General features: G+C 38.6%; 1 protein-coding gene and 1 non-coding gene across 2 annotated transcripts in view; both read left to right on the forward strand.

Moving 5' to 3' along the window:
- Window positions 1-19,417, forward strand: part of epc2 (enhancer of polycomb 2) — a 57,074-nt gene that overhangs the window by 15,320 nt on the left and 22,337 nt on the right. Inside the window, exons 2-3 of the mRNA XM_080199393.1 lie at window positions 16,445-16,604; window positions 17,185-17,330. Of these exons, the coding sequence (XP_080055519.1) occupies window positions 16,445-16,604; window positions 17,185-17,330 (306 nt within the window). The remainder of the gene's footprint in view (window positions 1-16,444; window positions 16,605-17,184; window positions 17,331-19,417) is intronic.
- On the forward strand, window positions 6,243-6,324 carry trnas-gcu (transfer RNA serine (anticodon GCU)). The gene has a single exon. It is a non-coding gene; the product is annotated as a tRNA-Ser (tRNA).

Genomic DNA, 19,417 nt, shown 5'->3' on the forward strand with positions numbered 1-19,417 from the left:
GTGAGCCAAAGGTCCACAAGCTACAAATACTTAAATATAGATCTGGTTGTCACCATTCCCGCATGCTGTAGTGGTAACACACTACCTGTCCTATCGTCCTTACTGTGTATCATTTAACTATTTAGGTTTTGAGTTTAGAAGTATTAGTCAAGTTATCTGTAGCTATATTAAATTTAATGCAGTACTTTAATGCAAATGCTCCTGTTTAGAGGGATGTCTTGACATCCATCGATCTTTGTGTCCTTCTGTCCCTGGGTAGTAACTTAGAAGTCTGTGGAGATCGTAACGTTTAAGACAGGATGTTTCAATGCTTATTACATTTGATCCTAGCTGGCCAGAAGGGTGATTTGATAGGTCCCCAGAACAGTTCAAGGGTTAATGAACAGCTCTTCTTGCATTCCGTTTTGGGGAGTCTGCCAGACAATAGGTGCTATGGAGGTAGGGACAGGCAGAGGCCCTGATTAAACTGACTTTAAAACATTAGCTGCAGGGAGCTGACTTTAAATAAAGAGTTGGGGCAAAAATATTCCTTTTGGAGCAGTTTTGGCACTGAAATCTGAAACTACTTGTGAGTTAGTGTGTTGAGAATCTTGGAAGGCAAGACTTTTGGAGAGAATTCCAAGAAGAGGTATTAGAAGTTGAAGCTGATATACCTCATGAGTTTATTGATGTCTGGGTCAGTTCTTGAGAAATCCATAGATTGTCTTTGGTTGCCTGGCATTTACTCTGTGATATGATCAATCACAGTTCATCTGTTAGTTCATATGTATTTCATACTTGCCCTGAATGCTTAGAGTATATATAGCATATTGTAAATTATTTAATCTTTTTGAACTTGGAAAGTAAAGTTTGTTTTTGTTTATTTCAAACCTGTGCAAATCTTTATTCCAAAAGCAGGTGTATTGAACCTCAACTGTTATCTACTTAAAACGTTATGGGTCTGTAACCAGATTTCCTCTATGACTCGGGGTTTGGCCAAGCATTGTAACAGGGGTAAAATCTTAAAACGTGCCAACTGCTCACCTTTCAACTACTACTGGAGGCTGAAGAAAAACATAGCAATCATCGCCTTCCTCCTCTGCACCAAGTTCCCAAATTAGCACTTGGTCCTCGTTGCACTCATATGAAATGTGGTAAACAGCTGTCAAAAATTATTTTGCATTACATTTGGAATCTGGGGTTCTCTTCCCTGTTAACAATTTTACAAACCCAGGACACTTGTAAAATATTTTCTGCACTTACTGCAATTTATGCCTAATCAAGAGGGAGCATAGGGGTGGGAGAGAAAATGAGAAAAAAATGTTGGATAAGACTGCTGATGTGTCCCTCCCTCCTATCTTTTCCTGGAGGTAGCTTATTTGCACCGATTGTAACTTGCGGTGGTGCAAGGCCAAATGAGGCCATTAATGAAGCAATTAGCAAGCAATTGGAATTTTACCAGTGGCGCATGGAACCCCTGCAGCGTTTGCTGTTCATCGTCTCACAGGAGACAAGAGGAAAGCGAGAAGTCAAGAGTGCCATCACCTATTATATGCAATCTGCATGTTAAAGGTGCAAATTGGCAAGCCTTGGGTCATCGGCAGGCAGAGGCATGTGATTGTATGATTATCTCTGAGACTCGTGATGTATTGTGTTCAAGGTGAAGTGGCTGCCGTTTGTTCCAACCTCTTCTGTTCCTCTTTTATCCCATTGGCCTCAGCAGCATTCTCTCAGCAAACACAGGGAAGGGCACTGACTGCCCGTGCAATTGCAAGCACTGAATTGCCTACCTGCTGTCCCTAATCAAATGACAATCCTGAAGGTACTGTTTTAATTGCATACTTCCATGAAGCTTGCACTGGCAGTCCCACTGTAACCTGAAAATGGACCCACCATCCAGGAAAAACCTACCCTGGGAAGATTTAGGCTCATGCATGCTTTCTTCATGCATAACTTTGAAATGAAGGACACTACCTCTCAGACTTTGCTGTATTTCACAAGTTATGTCATCTTCCAGCAATCTTTTGGAATTTACTTTCCTGCTTTTCAGTTTATAATTCAGATGCCAACATTCCAAAACACTTCATTGCATTGTACCGTGATTCAGGATCCAAAATTCCTAGTTCAGTCTTTTAATCTCGAGTTATTTATCCTTTTTCCAGGCTCAAAATAAAAACATGGAGTAAAATTGGGGATGAATCAAATAAAGTGATTATCATTTACTCTTGAGGTATGGTGGTATTGACCCACATCAGCGATTGCATATTTTTCTCAACTTTTAGGAAAACAGACCTCCCAAACCCATCTTGCTGTACCAGATCTGGTAGAGTTGGCTGATGTGGATCTTGACATTTTTTATTATAAGTACAGCTCAGAGGATGAGTGCTAGCTCCTCAGCTGCAGCTGCCTTAATACTTTTTGTGCTAACCTTTCCAAGGTAGAATTATAGCTCAAAAAGAGGTGATTCTGCAACTCTTCAATTAGTCCAACTCTTTTACCCATGACTTTGGAAAGTATTTCTTTTCAAGTGTATATCACCTCCCTTTTAAAAGTAGCTATTGAAAAGCTTCAAGCAGGGTAGCCTGGATCACTTGTTGCATTTTAAGAACAGTTCTTTTGGCAATTGCTTTAAACCTGATTACTGAACCTCCTGTCAATGGAAACAGTTTCTCTTCATGTACTCTGATCAAAAGCTTTCATAACATTGTTATTAAATCTTTTTGTAACTTCTTCTGGCCCAAGGAGAGCAGTCTCAGCTTCTCTAATCTTACCACATAATTGAACACTTTCATCCCTGGGGCCATTCTAGTAAATCACCTTTGTTCCCTCTCAGGTCTTGACTTCCTTCCTAAGGTGTAGTGCCGAGAATTAGATGCAATGTTTCAGCTGACCAGTGATTTATAACCATCCTTTGCTTTTTCTGCCGTCCTTTAGTTTTTAACGGCCGTATGAACATCTTCTGCCATCTGTCAAAGATCTGTGAAATTGAATTCATGTGCCCTTCATTAACTTACCTGATTTCCCCCCTATATGTGTGACAAGCTTAGAAGGAAGAAAGTATTGTTTGTTCATTTGTTATATGTGGCCATGAATGTGTCTGAATGACCAAAACCCTATCATCTTTGTCAGTCTTTTAATCATTGAATTATGAATACTAGTTAGAATTTGTGCTGATTAATCAGTTGTACTGCAGGACAGAAAAACTGGCTTAAGAAGCATAAGAACAAGGAGCAGGCGTAAGCAGCTCAGCCCCTCGAGCCCGTTTCGCCATTTAATACGACCATGGCTGCCCTCATCTTGGTCTCAACTGTGTACTTGCCTGCCTGTTCACGATAGCCCTTCAAACCTTTACTAATTAAAAATCTGTCCACCTCTTCCTTAAATTTATTCAAAGTTCTGGCCTCCACCATGCTCCGGGGTAGTGAATTCTACAGACTCACGACCTTTTGAGAGAAGTAATTTCTGCTCATCTGTTTTTTAATCTGCTACCCCAGATTGAATAACTCCATATTCATTACCACCTTTGCCTAACATATCCATCAATATCAGTTTTAAAATTAGCAATTGACCTCAAGTCAGTTGTTTGCAACAGAATTCCAAACTTCAAACACTTTGCATTGAACTGTTCCTTTATCTCACTTCTGAAGGATTTGGCTTTAACTTTTGACAGTACCTCATTTCCCCAACTAGTTCCCTCAGTCTGTTTATTCTCTCATTTGTAGTTTAGTTCTTGGAGATCTGGTGTTATTGTGAATCTATGCTCCATTCTCTCGAAAGAGAAATATATTATTTTTGAGGTGTGGTGCCCAGAACTGCTCAGTGTTGCAGACCTTCAAGTAACTTGAGCATTTTTTTTTAATTCCCACCGCCCCCCCCCAACCCCGTGTTCTATTCATCTTGTTACAAAGGCCAACATTCCATATGCCTTTTTGATTATTTTCTACACCTACTTGTAATATTTTAATGCTCTATGAACTTGTACTGCCAAGTCTTTTTGGACGTCCGCTGTTACTAGCTATTCACAATTTCATGAACGCCCTGTTCTAATCCTTTAATGCCAAAGTGGATGACCTCACATTTGTCTACACAGAAATCTATTTGCTACAGTTTTATCCATTTGTGTAACCTATCAATGCATTATTGTAATTTTATGATTTAATCTATACGGCTTTACTATTCCCCCAATCTTTCGTGCCATCGGCATATCTAGATATGTGGCTTTCCAGCTAATCACCTAAATTGTTACTGAATACAATGAATAGCTGATGCCCCAAACACATCCTTGTCACACCCTGACAATTAGAAGAGCCTTTTATTATCATACTCATTCTCCTTCTGCTCAGCTAATTTCCTAACTAGATCATTAATTTTCCTTTAATTCCATGAGCTTCAACTTTTAGCTTTGACTATCAGATGTCTTTTAGAAGTCCATATAAAGAACATCCATTGATATGGGCCTGTCCATTATTTCAGTCAGCTCTTCAAAATATTCAATCAATCAGGCGTGACCTCCCCTTTCAATAAATCCAGTCTGACTCTGATCAACTGAAAAAAAATCAATATATTAGAATAGAATCATAAAATTATACAGTGCAGAAGTATCACGTCTGCACGGACTCATCAGAAACACCTGAACTCCTATTTAATCCCATCTGCTAACACTTGGCTCATTTCAGGCACCTTAACTTATTAGTTGAGATGTAGAGAGCATCAACCACTTTTATTTGCAAAAAGATCAGTAGCTAAGTGACCCTGAGGTTCTTTAGTCTTTGTATCCAGCATGTACCTTCAGTTTCAGGCGAAATACAAGGAATGTTTTCATGTTTTTGATTGTATGGTTTTAATTCTATTGTGTATTTCAGCATTTTATTCAGTAATGAACAGAAATTGCAATTGCTGAAACTTCAATCACTCTGACAGGCACAATATTTTAGTTTTTCTTCGTACTACATTAGTTGCATCCTTAAGATATTGTGGTTCTTAAGTTTTTTTTTGATACAAAATTCGGTGCTGCTGTTTAATCATTTTGGAGATGAGTTCAAAAGAAAAGCAATTTGGTTAGGTGAATCAAAAATAGTTGTAAACTGAAATTATTCCACAGTATGTTGCTTTCTCTTTCACTGCCCTGTGCGTGCATAATTATTGCATCCAGTGCATATCTGAAATATTTTAGACCACTGTTCAAGATTTTTTTTAAAGATAGCTTTCATGCAAATTCTTTGTCCTGGTACTGAAGATTTCCAAACACTTGGCAATCAGAAAATAATCTTACCAACAGCTCTGCTTCCAGGTGTATCCACTCAACAGTTTGACTTTTTGGTCTAGTAGAGACATCTTGCACACAATTCTACATTAGTAATTGATAAATTAATGTGCAGCATGTTACTATTATAAAGCTCCTGCAACAGAACAGCAAATCGTTCTGCTTACCATAAACAATGCTAAACTCCACTCGTATTTTCTGATAGGATACTTGGAGATGCATCAGAGCAGCTTAGATTACAGTTATCATTCATCAATTATTGCTTGCTGAACTTCAATTGCATGTATTGAGTAGTTGGAGTCAACTAGCTTTACGTTAAGGTATTGTGGTTCTAATGTAAATCCTTGTTCTTTTTGATACTGAATTCAGTGCTATTATTAATTCATAATTGGTCACAAGTATATTACAAAAGAAAAAGTTTAGTTAGATGAATCAAAAATATCTGCAAATTAAAATTATGGTTTTCCCCTTTTTGAGCGTACATACATAATTACTGAATGGGGTTAGCTTTGTGAGCCAACTTTAATATGATGGCAGAATATAGTGAAGATTGGTACTCTCAAAAAAAAACTGGAATGGTTAGCTAACTGAAGTGGTGAACGCGTAATTCATTCATTTTGCAGCTTGATCTTTGCAAATGAAATTTGACATAATTGTACTTATTCTGTTTGTATAAAAGTATCTAGTAATGCCATAATATGAAAATTTCCATTTGTAATGGTTTCAATATCTGTCTTCAGATGTGTAGGAATTATACTGAATATGAATGTATTTGACTTATCTTTGATCTAGTTCTATTTCAAAAAGGCAGGAATGTGTAATTTCATATACAAATTTGCTTTTTCTAAAAGATCAAGAATAATGATTTCTGGAGAATTTGGAAATTGTTGGCCATGAGCTGTTATTGGTAAAAACAAAATAATTGGAGTTCTTATGTGAATTTTGACTTGTATGTCCAGACTGCTATAGGGAAAGAAAATGGGAAAAGATTGGTACGCATGACGAGGTGGCCGAGTGGTTAAGGTGTTGGACTGCTAATCCATTGTGCTCTGCACGCATGGATTCGAATCCCATCCTCATCGGTGGTGTACATGTTATGTGTCCTTATTGATGGTGAACTGATGATTCGTTCAGTGTTTGGGCGGCACGGTAGCATAGTGGGTTAGCACTGCTGCTTCACAGCTCCGGGGACCCAGGTTCAATTCCCGGCTCGGGTCACTGTCTGTGTGGAGTTTGCACATTCTCTTCATGTCTGCAGGGGTTTCCTCCAGGTGCTCCAGTTTCCTCCCACAGTCCAAAGATGTGTGGGTTAGGCTGATTGGCCATGCTAAAATTGCCCTTTAGTGAGATGCTTAGGTTAGAGGGACTAGTGGGTAAAATTATGTGGGGATAGGGCCTGGGTGGGATTGTGGTCGGTGCAGACTCGATGGGCTGAATGGCTTCTTTCTGCACTGTAGGGGTCTATGCTTCTATGATTAAAATGACCATCTGAATTGTTGAATGTTTATTCAATCAGTGTTAACAAATTTCCCTGTATTTGTTGTATGACTAAGAAGACATGGAGAAAATTGGTGTGTTATTCTTCAAGCTATTATAATAGATAAGCTGCATGAAATTGAAGCAAGGTTGGAAAGCCATGGTAGAATTAAGGGGTCTAGTCTCAAAAATATGCTGTTGATTCCAGCATAATATGTTAGATCGTAATAAAAAAAAACATGATCAATCATAAAGAACAAAGATTAATATTTCAGATATATAGTAGTCTTCTGAACCTGAGGATTGTGAAGAAGAGTGTGTGTCCATGATATTAAATTTGGATTGTGTTTTCTATAAATGCTGATTGGCACTTTTAGCTCCTCCCTTTGTTAAAAAAGTGAGGGAGATTACACCATTTCTGAAGGGAATTCCAGAGTGTGAGACCTAGACAGTTGCAAATTTTACATACAATAAGAAAATATTGTGATGTATTGGTGAATGCACATACACTGATAGCCAAGTTCTGCACACATGAGGACGGCCTCAACCGGGATCTTGGGTTCATGTCACACTACGTGTTAAACCCCCCTCCAATTTGGCCTGGGCTTGCAAAACCCTAACAACTGTCCTCGCTTGAGACAATTCGCACCTCTTTAACTTGTGTTTACCCCTCTCTCTACTCGCATTGTCTGTACCTGTAAAGACTCACATTCCAACCGTTATCTTGAATTTGAGTCTTTGTCTATATGTGCCCTGTTTGTGAAACTCAACTCTCCACTCACCTGAAGAAAGAGCAGCACTCCAAAAGCTCATGATGCCAAATAAACCTGTTGGACTTTAACGTGATGTTATGAGACTTCTTACTGTGCTCACCCCAGTCCAACACTGGCATCTCCACATCACCAATAGAATTGAACAGTATTGGTATCATTAATGTGCCAGTAGATTTTTTTGAAAAATAAGTGGTCATGTTAATGGATTTGAATTAATGATTATTAGCAACAAAATATAGTTGGCATCCTGAAGAAAATATGCTATTGCTAATTATTTTCCTTTATGAAAAAGCAAAAAGGAAGATTTGTGTTTGTGTTATGCCAGTTAACTGAAGGCAAGTACAGATGACAAGTTATGAAATCCAAATCATCCAATCCTAATAACTGAATGAAAAATGGTATTAGATTTATAATGTAGCTTATACAAAGAGTAGTTTGTTTCATTGTTCCATAGAGCAGTGGTAACAATGTTCAAGTAACAAAATAAAAATGTATAGTTGGCATTATTTGTAATTGAGACTGCTTTACACAAGCAGTGAAAGTTGGTACTGATTAAATACTGGGGATGTGGGGGAGGAGAGCTTGGGAAAGTAGTATTGTTTGTACTTGAACTGGAAGAGACCTAGTTCTGTTGATGATATGCTATGTAGGATGCAGACTTGGCTTTATGATTTCGCAAAGATTGAGTCTTCTGTAAGACATAATCTCAGAAGAGACAAGTTTCACACTCGTGTTTTTGACATAAATCTAAAAATTTCTAATTAATAGGGCATAACCCCAGTTTTGAGTCTCTTAACATTACTCTTATCAGCTGATATTTCTTCACAAGTCACAGTCAATGCTGGAATTGCTCAATTGCCACTGCATCTTAGCATTATGTATTTCAGAAATTGAGGTAAAAGTAATATTTTTTATTCCGGTAAGTACAGCTGTGGAAGTTGATTCGTTGAACTGCTTACGTTGATAAATTGCAGCGGTGAATTTGCTAATCCAAAAATGTTTGAAAGCTAGGCTTGGTTATGCAAATCTTAATTTTTTGCTAAGACAATAAACCTGCCTAGACCTGCTTTTGACATCAAACTTGGCATGAGATAAAGCTCCAGTAGTAAATGTGTATGATTATAGAGCAAAACGAAAACTTGGCATGGGATTCCTGTCAATTGTTTTTAACAAACAAGGGTTTTTTAAAAATCAATTCAGATTGAAGGTGTGGCTGGCCTGTAGCTTCCAGCAATCTCACTGCATTATGTAGGACATTAAATAGCTCTATGAGAGGGCTTGAATGTGTGACTGTTTTTTTTGTCTGTGTAAATTGGTATCTACTTTGTACCATTCTGAAAAGTTTTGGTTCTGTTGAAGATTAGTTTGGATTTTGAGTTGTGTGGTACTGAATTATCCTATAACTGCAAATATGTTCTGTCTCATTGCCAATGAGTTTCTGGTTCAATAGAATCTTAATATTTTGAATTTATATCACATTAAAAAAAACTATCAACTCTTGATTTAAACAGTGTGAAATAGAGAGATACGACTTTGCAGTTAAAATTAAATTTTGACAGTATTATGAATCCTGGGCAGAAACTGGTGGGAAAAATGATCAGGTGTATCAGTGAAAGAAATGTCCTTGATCTGGTGCAATTGAGTTTTCGAAGTGACTCCAGACTTGCTTTGAATATCAAGGCCATAATGAATGGAAAGTAATAGTGCATGCGGAAGAGTGTCTGGAGATGACAACTAGCGCTGTTATTTTTTTGATTTGATAGTGTGTAGCTTGTACATGCCCATGGTTCTCATAGAACCCTTATCCCGTTCATACACATGGATAGAGGCAATACCTCCGTCTTGCCTGTAATCTGAATTGCGAAGAATGTGGGGAACTAGAAGGATGTAGATAGGCTGGATGATGAGTAAATGTGGAATCATTTGCATCTTTGTACATTTGCTGTCTGTGAAAGAACAGTTAACTCAGGTACAAATTTCTGTCCTTATGTCATTTTTTCCCAAAAATATTTAACCATTTTTAACTATTATGGTTTCTAATTTCTTGTTTCTTGTCAGGGCATAATAATGATCCCCAGTCTGCTGTATAAAATGAAATTTTCCTAATCTCTGTTTGTATGCTGAAGATTTTTACATTATGCTTTCTAGTCAGTGATCATTAGAAATAATTTTTCCAATTAAATAACTCTTCTGGATTTCCTTAACCACCTTTGTTCAGATGGAGAGTCCTGGTGTGTCTTTGTAACTAAAAATTCTCACCGGATATTGTAGTTGATCTTTTTTGTCCTTTCCTGGTCTTGGTACAATAAGAATAGTACATTTGGAATTATATTATGAACAATAATTTACATAGATTTAGCATTACCTTGTTTTGGCTTCTGTACTTTTTGACCCTATGAACTGAGTTGTTTTCTGGCATCACACTTTTTAAGATTGCTGTTGAGCACCACTTTGAGAGGATGTAGAAGAGATGAACTGGCAAGTGTGAGGTTATCCAATTTGGTAGGAATAATGGTAGGAAGGACTACTACTTACAGGGCGAAAAGCTGCAGCATACTACGGTGCAGAGGGACCTGGGGGTCCTTGTGCATGAGTCGCAAAAACCCAGCCTACAGGTGCAGCAGGTGGTCAGGAAGGCAAATGGGATGCTGGCCTTCATAGCGGGGGGGATTGAATATAGAAGTAGGGAGGTCTTGCTGCAACTGTACAGGGCACTGGTGAGGCCGCAGCTGGAGTACTGTGTGCAGTTTTGGTCGCCACACTTGCGCAAGGATATTTTGGCCTTGGAGGGAGTGCAGAGGAGGTTCACTAGGCTGATAGTGGAGTTGAGGGCGTTGGGCTATGAGGAGAGGCTGAATAGACTGGGCTTGTACTTGTTAGAGTTTAGAAGGATGAGGGGAGATCTCATTGAGACGTATAAAATGATGAAAGGGATGGATAGGGTAGAGGTGGAGAGGTTCTTCCTGCTCAGAAAGGACAGCAGGACTGGAGGGCACAGCCTCAAGAAAAAGGAGGGGCGGTTTAGAACGGAGTTGAGGAAGAACTTCTTCACTCAAAGGGTGGTGGATGTCTGGAATTCTCTGCCCGTTGAAGTGGTGGAGGCTACCTCACTAAATATATTTAAGACGCGGGTAGATAGGTTTTTGGTGGGCAAGGGGATTAAGGGTTATGGGGAGAAAGCGGGAAAGTGGAACTGAGCCACTTCAGATCAGCCATGATCTTATTGAATGGCGGGGCAGGCTCGAAGGGCTAGATGGCCTACTCCTGCTCCTATTTCTTATGTTCTTATGGACTTGTATGGTACCAGGAATAAGTGATGTATGTTATGTTCTCCCTACAACAGGGAAGGTTAAGGGGTAATATGACAGTGATGCTCAAAATTATTATGGGGTTTTCCTAGAGGAAGCAGTATTTGAGCTACATTTCAGTTAATTGGCAAAAGGCTTTGAGGGAAGATGAGAAATATTTGTTTGCAGCAAATTACTATGATTTGGAATGTATTGCCCGAAAGGGTGGCGAAAACTGATTTGGTTGTAATTTTCAATAAAGAATTTGATAAGTAATTGAAAAGGAAAAAATGTGCAAGCCTTATTGGGATCCAGCAGTAGTGTGGAATGTCCTTTTGAACAGTACAGGCACGATGCACTGCATGGCCTCCTTTTATGCAACACACTTCTATTCAAGAATTGCATTTTATAAATATACATCATTCAAACTTAACAGTAATTGCATTCTGCCACTAGTGGTGATGGCACAGAAAGGGTGTAATTATCAGCATGACAGATTTTTACAGCATTTTCTATTATGAGTGAGAAAAGAATTTATCATAGGGAATAAGTTGTTAACACTGATATGCACCAACTTAAGATGTTTAGTAAAAGTAGTACAGTTGTTCCAGAAGTGACTCCAAGGGCACAGTGTTCCAATGTGGAAAACATCAAAATCACTGCTCTTTATTTTCCCTCTCAAGCGTGCTGTATCTATGCTGCCACACTACCTTCAAATGCAGTGCCCTTGATTTTTATCAGTAACTATCCACACAGCGTCTTTGTTTAATGCCATTTGAGAATTCATATACACAATGCCACTGCATTTTTTAAAAAAATTCAAGAGTGCTCTGTTATTTCCAAAAGAACTCGGTCAAGCTTTGACAAATTTAACAATCACAAATCCACTTTGCTTATCTTCAATTAACATATGCATGATTCTAGATAAATTATTAATCTTATAACTTCTAGAAGTTTATCAGCTGTCCATGCTGAAATAATTAGTTTATAGTTTACTTGGTTTAACTATTGGCCCCTTTTTTTTTGAACAGAATGTTACAATGGCAACATCTGTTCTTCTGGTAGAGCTTCATCTGACGCTGTTTAGTATTATAAGTTTGTATTTGGAGCCTCTGCTATTTCCTTTCTCACTTTCTTCTGTATTTTGGCAACTGTGCCATCAGGACCTGGCGCCTTCCACACTGAATTCCTCTTTTTTTTTAATTTTGTTTTTATTCCGATTCAATCAAATCAAGTCCAATTCAGAGTCTCAACAAGTTGAGACATTCCCGATCCAAGCTGACAAGACAGGGTTCTTACCACCAGTCTTGGGCTTGATGCACATGATCCAAGCTGATTGGAGTAGGCATTGCTCCTGCTCCAAGGCTTGATCTCATTTGCATCTTAGCCAAAAGGCCGAGATGCTGATTTTAAAAATTGCTTCAAATGAAGCTAAAATGTAACCTAATGACTTCAACCAAGTACAGCATGTCGATACTACACTTACTTGGTGATGTGTTCATATTATCAACTAGGTGCAAGTGAGAGGGCCAGTTCCAACTTTACTACAGTATTTTTGGGGATAAGAACTGGGAATGGAAATGTACCCTCTTTTTCTCAACGGAATGTGGAAACAAAACAGCTTGTGGTGAAAACCGGTGAAAAAGTTGTGAAATAAGGGAAGTGGCATGGCAATATTGGATATGAAGCTGGGCAACTGTATTGACGCTGTACAAAATGTTGTTTATTTGAAATGGATTTCACTAGAATGATGACTTGAAAAAGAGGATGTTTTTATGGTTGGTTTAGAAAATCTAGTGCTAAAGCAGAAAAGGTTGAAGTATTGAAAATGTGCCATTTGTAAAAGTAGGTTAAATATTGTAAGACTTTCCATTTGTTGAATTAGTATCATGTACTGGGAGAAAGAAAAGTACTTTATTTCAAACAGCAGGTTGATAGAATTGTATTACCATTAGTGGAACATATCAGGAAATTTGATACATTTGTATATTTGTGAAAAGAGCAGGCAAAACAATACTTTTGATATGAAATTAACATTGGCATAATGAATTACAATGGCTACTTGCTGAGCATATCGTGAAGAGCAGTTAACTCTTAAACTGTAGGAATCTTAGAAAAATCAAATTGTTAGGTTGTCATATGACATGGATTGTCAAATATGTTTTGAGTATTGTAGTTTTGCAGGAAAGAGATTTTAAAAAAAGTCCACAATGCAGTGCTCACAGAACATAACAGAACCCTACAGTGCAGAAAGAGGCCCTTTGGCCCATTGAGTCTGCACCAAACACAATCCCACCCAGGCCCTACCCCCATATCCCTACATATTATACCCACTAATCCCTCTAACCTACGCATCCCTGTATACTAAGGGGCAATTTCTTAGCATGGCCAATCAACCTAACCCGCACATCTTTTGGACTGTGGGAGGAAACCGGAGTACCCGGAGGAAAGCCATGCAGACAGGAGGAGAATGTGCAAACTCCACACAGACAGTGACCCGAGCCGGGAATCAAATCCAGGACCCTGGCGCTGTGAAGCAGCAGTGCTACCGTGCTGCTCATTTACACATTTATGAAAACTTCCTCCAAATATCTCATTTTTTTGGCACCTCTTCTGATCGAGCAACCAACAGATGATCGGCTAGCTGTGTATAGCCCCTCTTTGTTTCTATCTGGGTGTCTTCAATAGGTTGTCATGCACTCTGGATTATCCTTCTGCAAGAAGGTGAGAAGTAGTTTCTGTGATCCATGTCCCTTTCTTCTCAAGCCCTTCTGCTGTTGCTTTTCTTACATTTTTCATTCCCAGTCTATCTTCCTTCACTCTCTCCAACCTCTGCCTCTCACTGCCACCACCCCATCCCAAACCCCCCTCCCAGCACTTAAGGAGTCAAATGAAATTTCCAGCACATTCCAGACAAACCTTTTGCAGACATTTTTAACAAATTGTCAAGTAATATTTATAAATGGATACACTGCCTTGTATGAGACAGAAAATCGTGAGACCTTTAAGTAGTGGGTGATAGAGATATGTGATGCTTCTAAGGCCACAACCTTTTGCTGCAGATATGCAATAGGTGCAAAACCTTTACGACCACACATACAGACACTCCCAAGATTTTCCCTGTTTACTTCTATTTACAAGGCTGCTCATTTTATATTAGAGTGGCAATTATGTGGGACTTTTTGCTGCTCTGGTGCTTTGAGTTGCTTTCAAGTCAATCCCTTCACAGCACACAAGAACTGGCAAACACCTTTCAAATTGCAGGTGCAGTTGAAACCCAGTAATTTAGACTCACTGTTAAATTGTCCTCTCTATCAAATTATTGCCATTAAGGAAAGCTACTGAATGAATTAGATGCGTTGCAGTTTTGGGAAGTTGGAGTTGGAAGATATGACTTTATGCAGTTGGGGATGGTAGTTGGTTGCTGAATGAAACATATTGGAACAGTGTTTGCAGCTGGTAATTTACTTGCATAAAAATCACAATTTACACCTACAATCATAAACAATTTCATACAGCTGATTGACTTTAGAATGTAACTTTCAGATGACGTGGTTTCAAAGTAAATCTGATAAGCTTTGATAGTATATTATTAGTGTCAGCAATTCCTTTATGTATAGTTAGGAATACTTGGCTAAAGCATGAAATGGGCTATATGAGAAGGATCTTGCATTTTGATCAGTACCTTTCATGATTGCTTTTTAAATTCATTTATGGGATGTGGGCATTGCTAACAAGGCCAGCATTTAGTTGCCCTTCAAAAGATTGTGCTGAGCTGCCTTCTTGAATCACTGCAGTACCTGAGGTGTAGATACATCCACAGAGCTGCTGGAGTGGGAATTCCAGAATTTTGTCCCAGTAACAGTAAAGAAACAGCAATATATTTCCAAGTCAGGATGGTGAGTGATTTGGACGCGAACCTCCAGGTGGTGGTGTCCCAGATACTTGCTGCTCTTGTCCTTTTTAGATAGTAATGGTTGTGGGTTTAGAAGATGCTGCCTAAAGAACTTTGAGTTCCTGCAGTGAATCTTGTAGATGATATACACAGCTGCCCCTGGTTGTCGGTGATGCAGGAATTGAATGTTTGTGGAAGGGGTAGTAATCAAGCAGGATGTTTTATCCTGGATGGTGTCAAGCTTCTTGAGTGTTGTAGGGGCTGCACTCATCCAGGCGAGTGGAAAGTATTCCGTCACGCTCATGACATGTGCCTTGTAGATGGTGGAAAGGCTTTGGGGGGAGTCAGGAGTTGGTTTACTCACTACAGGGTTCCTAGCCTTTGACGTGCTGTGGTAGCTACAGCATTTATATGGTTTGTCCAGTTCGATTTCTGGTCACCCCAGGATCATAAGATGTTCCAAACCACTCAGTGTATTAAGCACTTTGGAAGTGTTGACAGCGTTGTAATGTAGAGAAATAAGGCAGTAACTTTGCATACAGCCCACTAACAACAACCAAATAATTTTATATTTTTGTGACATTGATGTAGGGAAATAAACTTGGCTTGGGGAATATCCCTGTTTTTGGAATAATGTTGTAGGATCTTTTATCCACTGAAAGGATAAACTTTGCTCTCTTTTTCACTGCAGATGCATCTGCAGTGAAAAAGTTGGTTGCAGTCATTTCAATCACAGGAAACTTTTCTGCCAGAAGTTTTGGGGGGATGATCCATTCTGTTACTGCACCATTCACATGACCTGATCCAGTCCTTATGTTCTGTTCTGATTCAGCTTCACTTAGTCCTTCCAATCCTTCTTTGCATCTCTCGATCTACCAAGGTGGCTGTACGATCTGACCTGTTTGGACTAATGTCCATTCCCCCATCGACCCTTTTCACCATGATGATTACCTTTGCAGTCTTCTGTGCCGTTAGTTCCCTAAAACTGTTCCCAGTAATCCAAACAAATCAGACGCACATTAAATATTTCAATAGATTTAAAAATTTAACTGATGAAATGTTTGTTCGTGTTATAAAAGTCAGATTGACTGCTGAGTTGCTAGAAAATTTATACATTGTATGTATCAGAGACTCATCTGCTCTTCAGAGCTCTAACTACATTTTAACAATGGGCCATGTGCCAAAACATGATATTACCATTAAAAAAAAACTGATACCAGCAGGATACTCTGGCTGACTTGAGCCAAGATGGTCAGTGTTCATATATTTTGCCTGCATTTTTCTGTTGAACAATCTAAAAATGCAACTTGAGTTCCAATACCTCAAATTTCAGAAAGCTTTTATTGTTTTAAAAGTATATGTTGGAAAATTTGCTATCTACTTTTTGAATTGTCTCCTTTTTTTTTGAAGGAAATTTGTGATGGGATATGTTTAATACAGATTTTCCAGTCCTTTCAGTAGCTTTTACAAGTGATCGTTCTTAATTTGTACACTGAAATTGACTTTTGATTAGCTGTTTGACAGCAGAATATCACAGTAAAGCTAAATTTTAGCAAATCAAATGTTTGCATTTTTAGAAGAAAATGAGCTTTTTTTCTGCTCTGATTTTGTCGTGAGAAAACACATCACTGAAATCAGGTAAACTGCTTCAGAGCAGGAATCAACTTTGTTACTTGCTGGATTTATGTGGTTTTGTATCATTTGGCAATCGGGGAAGCTCTAAACTTAACTTTAAATGTTGCAATAATGCAGTTTCCCTCCCATTTTTCAGGAACACCATTTGCAGAGAGCTATTTCAGCCCAGCAGGTCTTCAGAGAAAAAAGGGAGAATATGGTTATTCCAGTGCCTGAGGCAGAGAGTAATGTCTCTTACTATGATCGTCTGTACAGGGGAGAATTCAAGGTTCCAAAACAGCTCATTCACATTCAGCGTAAGTTTGCTTATTCTCGGACTGACTTGATTCCTCAGTCATGGAGTGGCCGGTCTGTTTGCTTTGAAATTGCATTCTTTCATATTCTGTTAAAAGTTTTAAATTCGTTACTTCATTTATCTTCTCGTGAATGTAAATGTGGGAAGACAAAGCTTAGAATGAGGAGCATGAGCCTTTGTCCTTTTGGGAGGTTTTATTTCACTTCACTATAATGAAGATTCAAATTTACAATTTGTGAAAATCTTGAGATTTTCTGCAATATTTCAGTAGTTTCTTTTCAAGTGCTTTCTTTCTGCACTTCGCAGTTGGAAAATTTGATAACTTTCAATGATTTTATTTCACTGTAAATGAGTTATCGTGAATAAATGGTACACTTTTATTTTTAAATATTTATCTAATGTACGGAGATGAGATTGATTTTAATTTGTGATTCTAATGAAATTAGCATGTTTCCTTAAACATTGAATTGTTATCACATTCGTTGCAATAATGCTTTTATTGCTAATAACATTCTAACTTGATTTTGAGCTTTGTTTTGAACACTCTGATATTTTTTAAAAAAACGTCCTTGTGTTTACAGCTTTTAATCTGGATAGTGAACAGCCAGATTATGACATGGACTCTGAAGACGAGATATTATTCAATCGTCTGAGTAGAAAAATGGAGATTAAACCATTGCAATTTGAAGAGATGTTTGACCGACTGGAAAAGGCTAGTGGAAATCAGGTACTGTGCTACTTGTTGAAATGTTGATGCTGATAACAATAGTTTCCAGTTTTTGTACTTTTTAAAAAGTGTATATGTTTTAAAAGTTTAAATTATTTAGGACCAAGTCGCAATGGTGGGTAACTATACAGCAGGGAATATGCACGAGTGACTTGGTTGATTTGCTTGGGTTTGATATCTTGATCCCAGTTGGGCTCAGCTAATGTCGAGGTACTCCAGAGATTAGAACTTGCTGATGTACTGCACTGAATAATTCGTTTAGAGTACTTGCTGTTCTTCCACACCTGAATGTAGAAACTTATAGATGTATTTTAGAACATAAACAAAATGTTCAGTAAAACTAAATTGACAGGGTTGCCCAGTATATCAATTTCTCATTTGGTATATATAATCAAAATCAGAACTGTAAAACAAAGCATGCAGAGATTCTGAATTTGAACTATTATTGCTGATGTTTATGTGATACAATGGTTTAGGACGTTGTTTTATTCCTAGCAATTGAGTTCAATTCCAAAGTTGTTGGGATGAAAAAATCTCATCAGTGATGTTGGAAGAGTCATTTTTATAAATGACCTAGATGAGGGTGTAGAAGGATGGATTAGTAAATTTGCTGACAACACCAAAGTCAGAGGAGTTGTAGGCAGTGAGGAAGGATGTTACAGTTTGCAGAGGGACATAGATAAGCTGCAGAGCTGGGCCAAGAGGTGGCAGATGGAGTTTAATACGGAAAAGTGTGAGATGATTCACTTTGGTAAGAGTAACAGGAGTACAGAATATAGGGCTAATGGAAGGACTCTTAGTAGTGTTGACAAGCAGAGAGATCTCGGGGTACGTGTGCATAGCTCCCTGAAAGTTGGCACGCAGGCTGATAAGGTTGTTAAGAAGGCGTACAGTGAGGTCATGTTACAACTGTACAAAACTCTGGTGCGGCCGCACTTGGAGTATTGCGTACAGTTCTGGTCGCTGCTTTATAAGAAAGATGTGGAGGCATTGGAAAGGGTGCAGAGGAGGTTTACCAGGATGTTGCCTGGTATGGTGGAAAGGTCTTATGAGGAAAGGCTGAGGGACTTGAGGTTATTTTCATTGGAGAGAAGAAGGTTACGAGGTGACCTGATTGAGGCATACAAGATGATCAAAGGATTGATCCGGTGGACAGTGTGAGCCTTTTACCTTGGATGGTAATGGCTAACACTAGGGGACATAGCTTTAAATTAAGGGGTGGTAATTATAGGACGGATGTCAGAGGTAGGCTCTTTACTCAGAGGGTAGTAAGGTCGTGAAATGCCCTGCCTGCAGCAGTTGTGGACTCGCCAACTTTAAGGGCATTCAAATGGTCAGTGGATAGGCATATGGATAACATTGGAATAGTTTAGGTTACAGGGTCAATAGATTGGTTCCACTGGTCAGCGCAACATGGAGGGCTGAAGGGCCTGTACTGCGCTGTAATGTTCTATGTTCTATGAGTCCTGATAGAATAAGAAGAATTTGGCTGGTTAACAATGTTTCCTTAAGGCATAAATCCATTCTAAATGTATCCATAGAGTGTTTCAACTGACACACCTGTGCAGACCATGAGGATGGCTGGTGTCAAAACTGTAAAATTCAGAAGTAGTACAGTGGGGATCAGCACTTGGAAGGTTGGAATACATTATTGGGCAAGTGTAGATGTGTCCTGGAAATAGTTAACATTAGCATTGAGTGCCAAATGACAAAATGTATTCCCAGAAATATCTCCTCCAAATAGTTTAGAAAAAGGAAAAAATAATTAGGAAGAGAATAAACCAGCCAGGGATGTGTAAACAGATTGTATGTACTCTACAAGTGTATATTAAAAGGAGAGGAGTTAAAAATAAAGGTTGGTCCTCTGGAGGCAAAGACAGAAGGAATCCTCATGGGGAATGAGAAAATGGCAGAGACGTTGAACAAATATTTTGTGTCTGTCTTTACATTAGAAGACACAAATTACAAATCACAAGTAAAGGGTAAACAAGGTGCTAATAAGAGTGAAGATATAAAATAATTAATGTCAGTAGTGGAAAAACTAGGGACTGAAATCTGTTAACCACTTCGGATCTGTAACCTAAATC

Source organism: Carcharhinus amblyrhynchos, chromosome 11 (assembly GCF_965287045.1).
Source record: "Carcharhinus amblyrhynchos chromosome 11, sCarAmb.v2.hapA, whole genome shotgun sequence".
Lineage (NCBI taxonomy): Eukaryota > Metazoa > Chordata > Chondrichthyes > Carcharhiniformes > Carcharhinidae > Carcharhinus > Carcharhinus amblyrhynchos.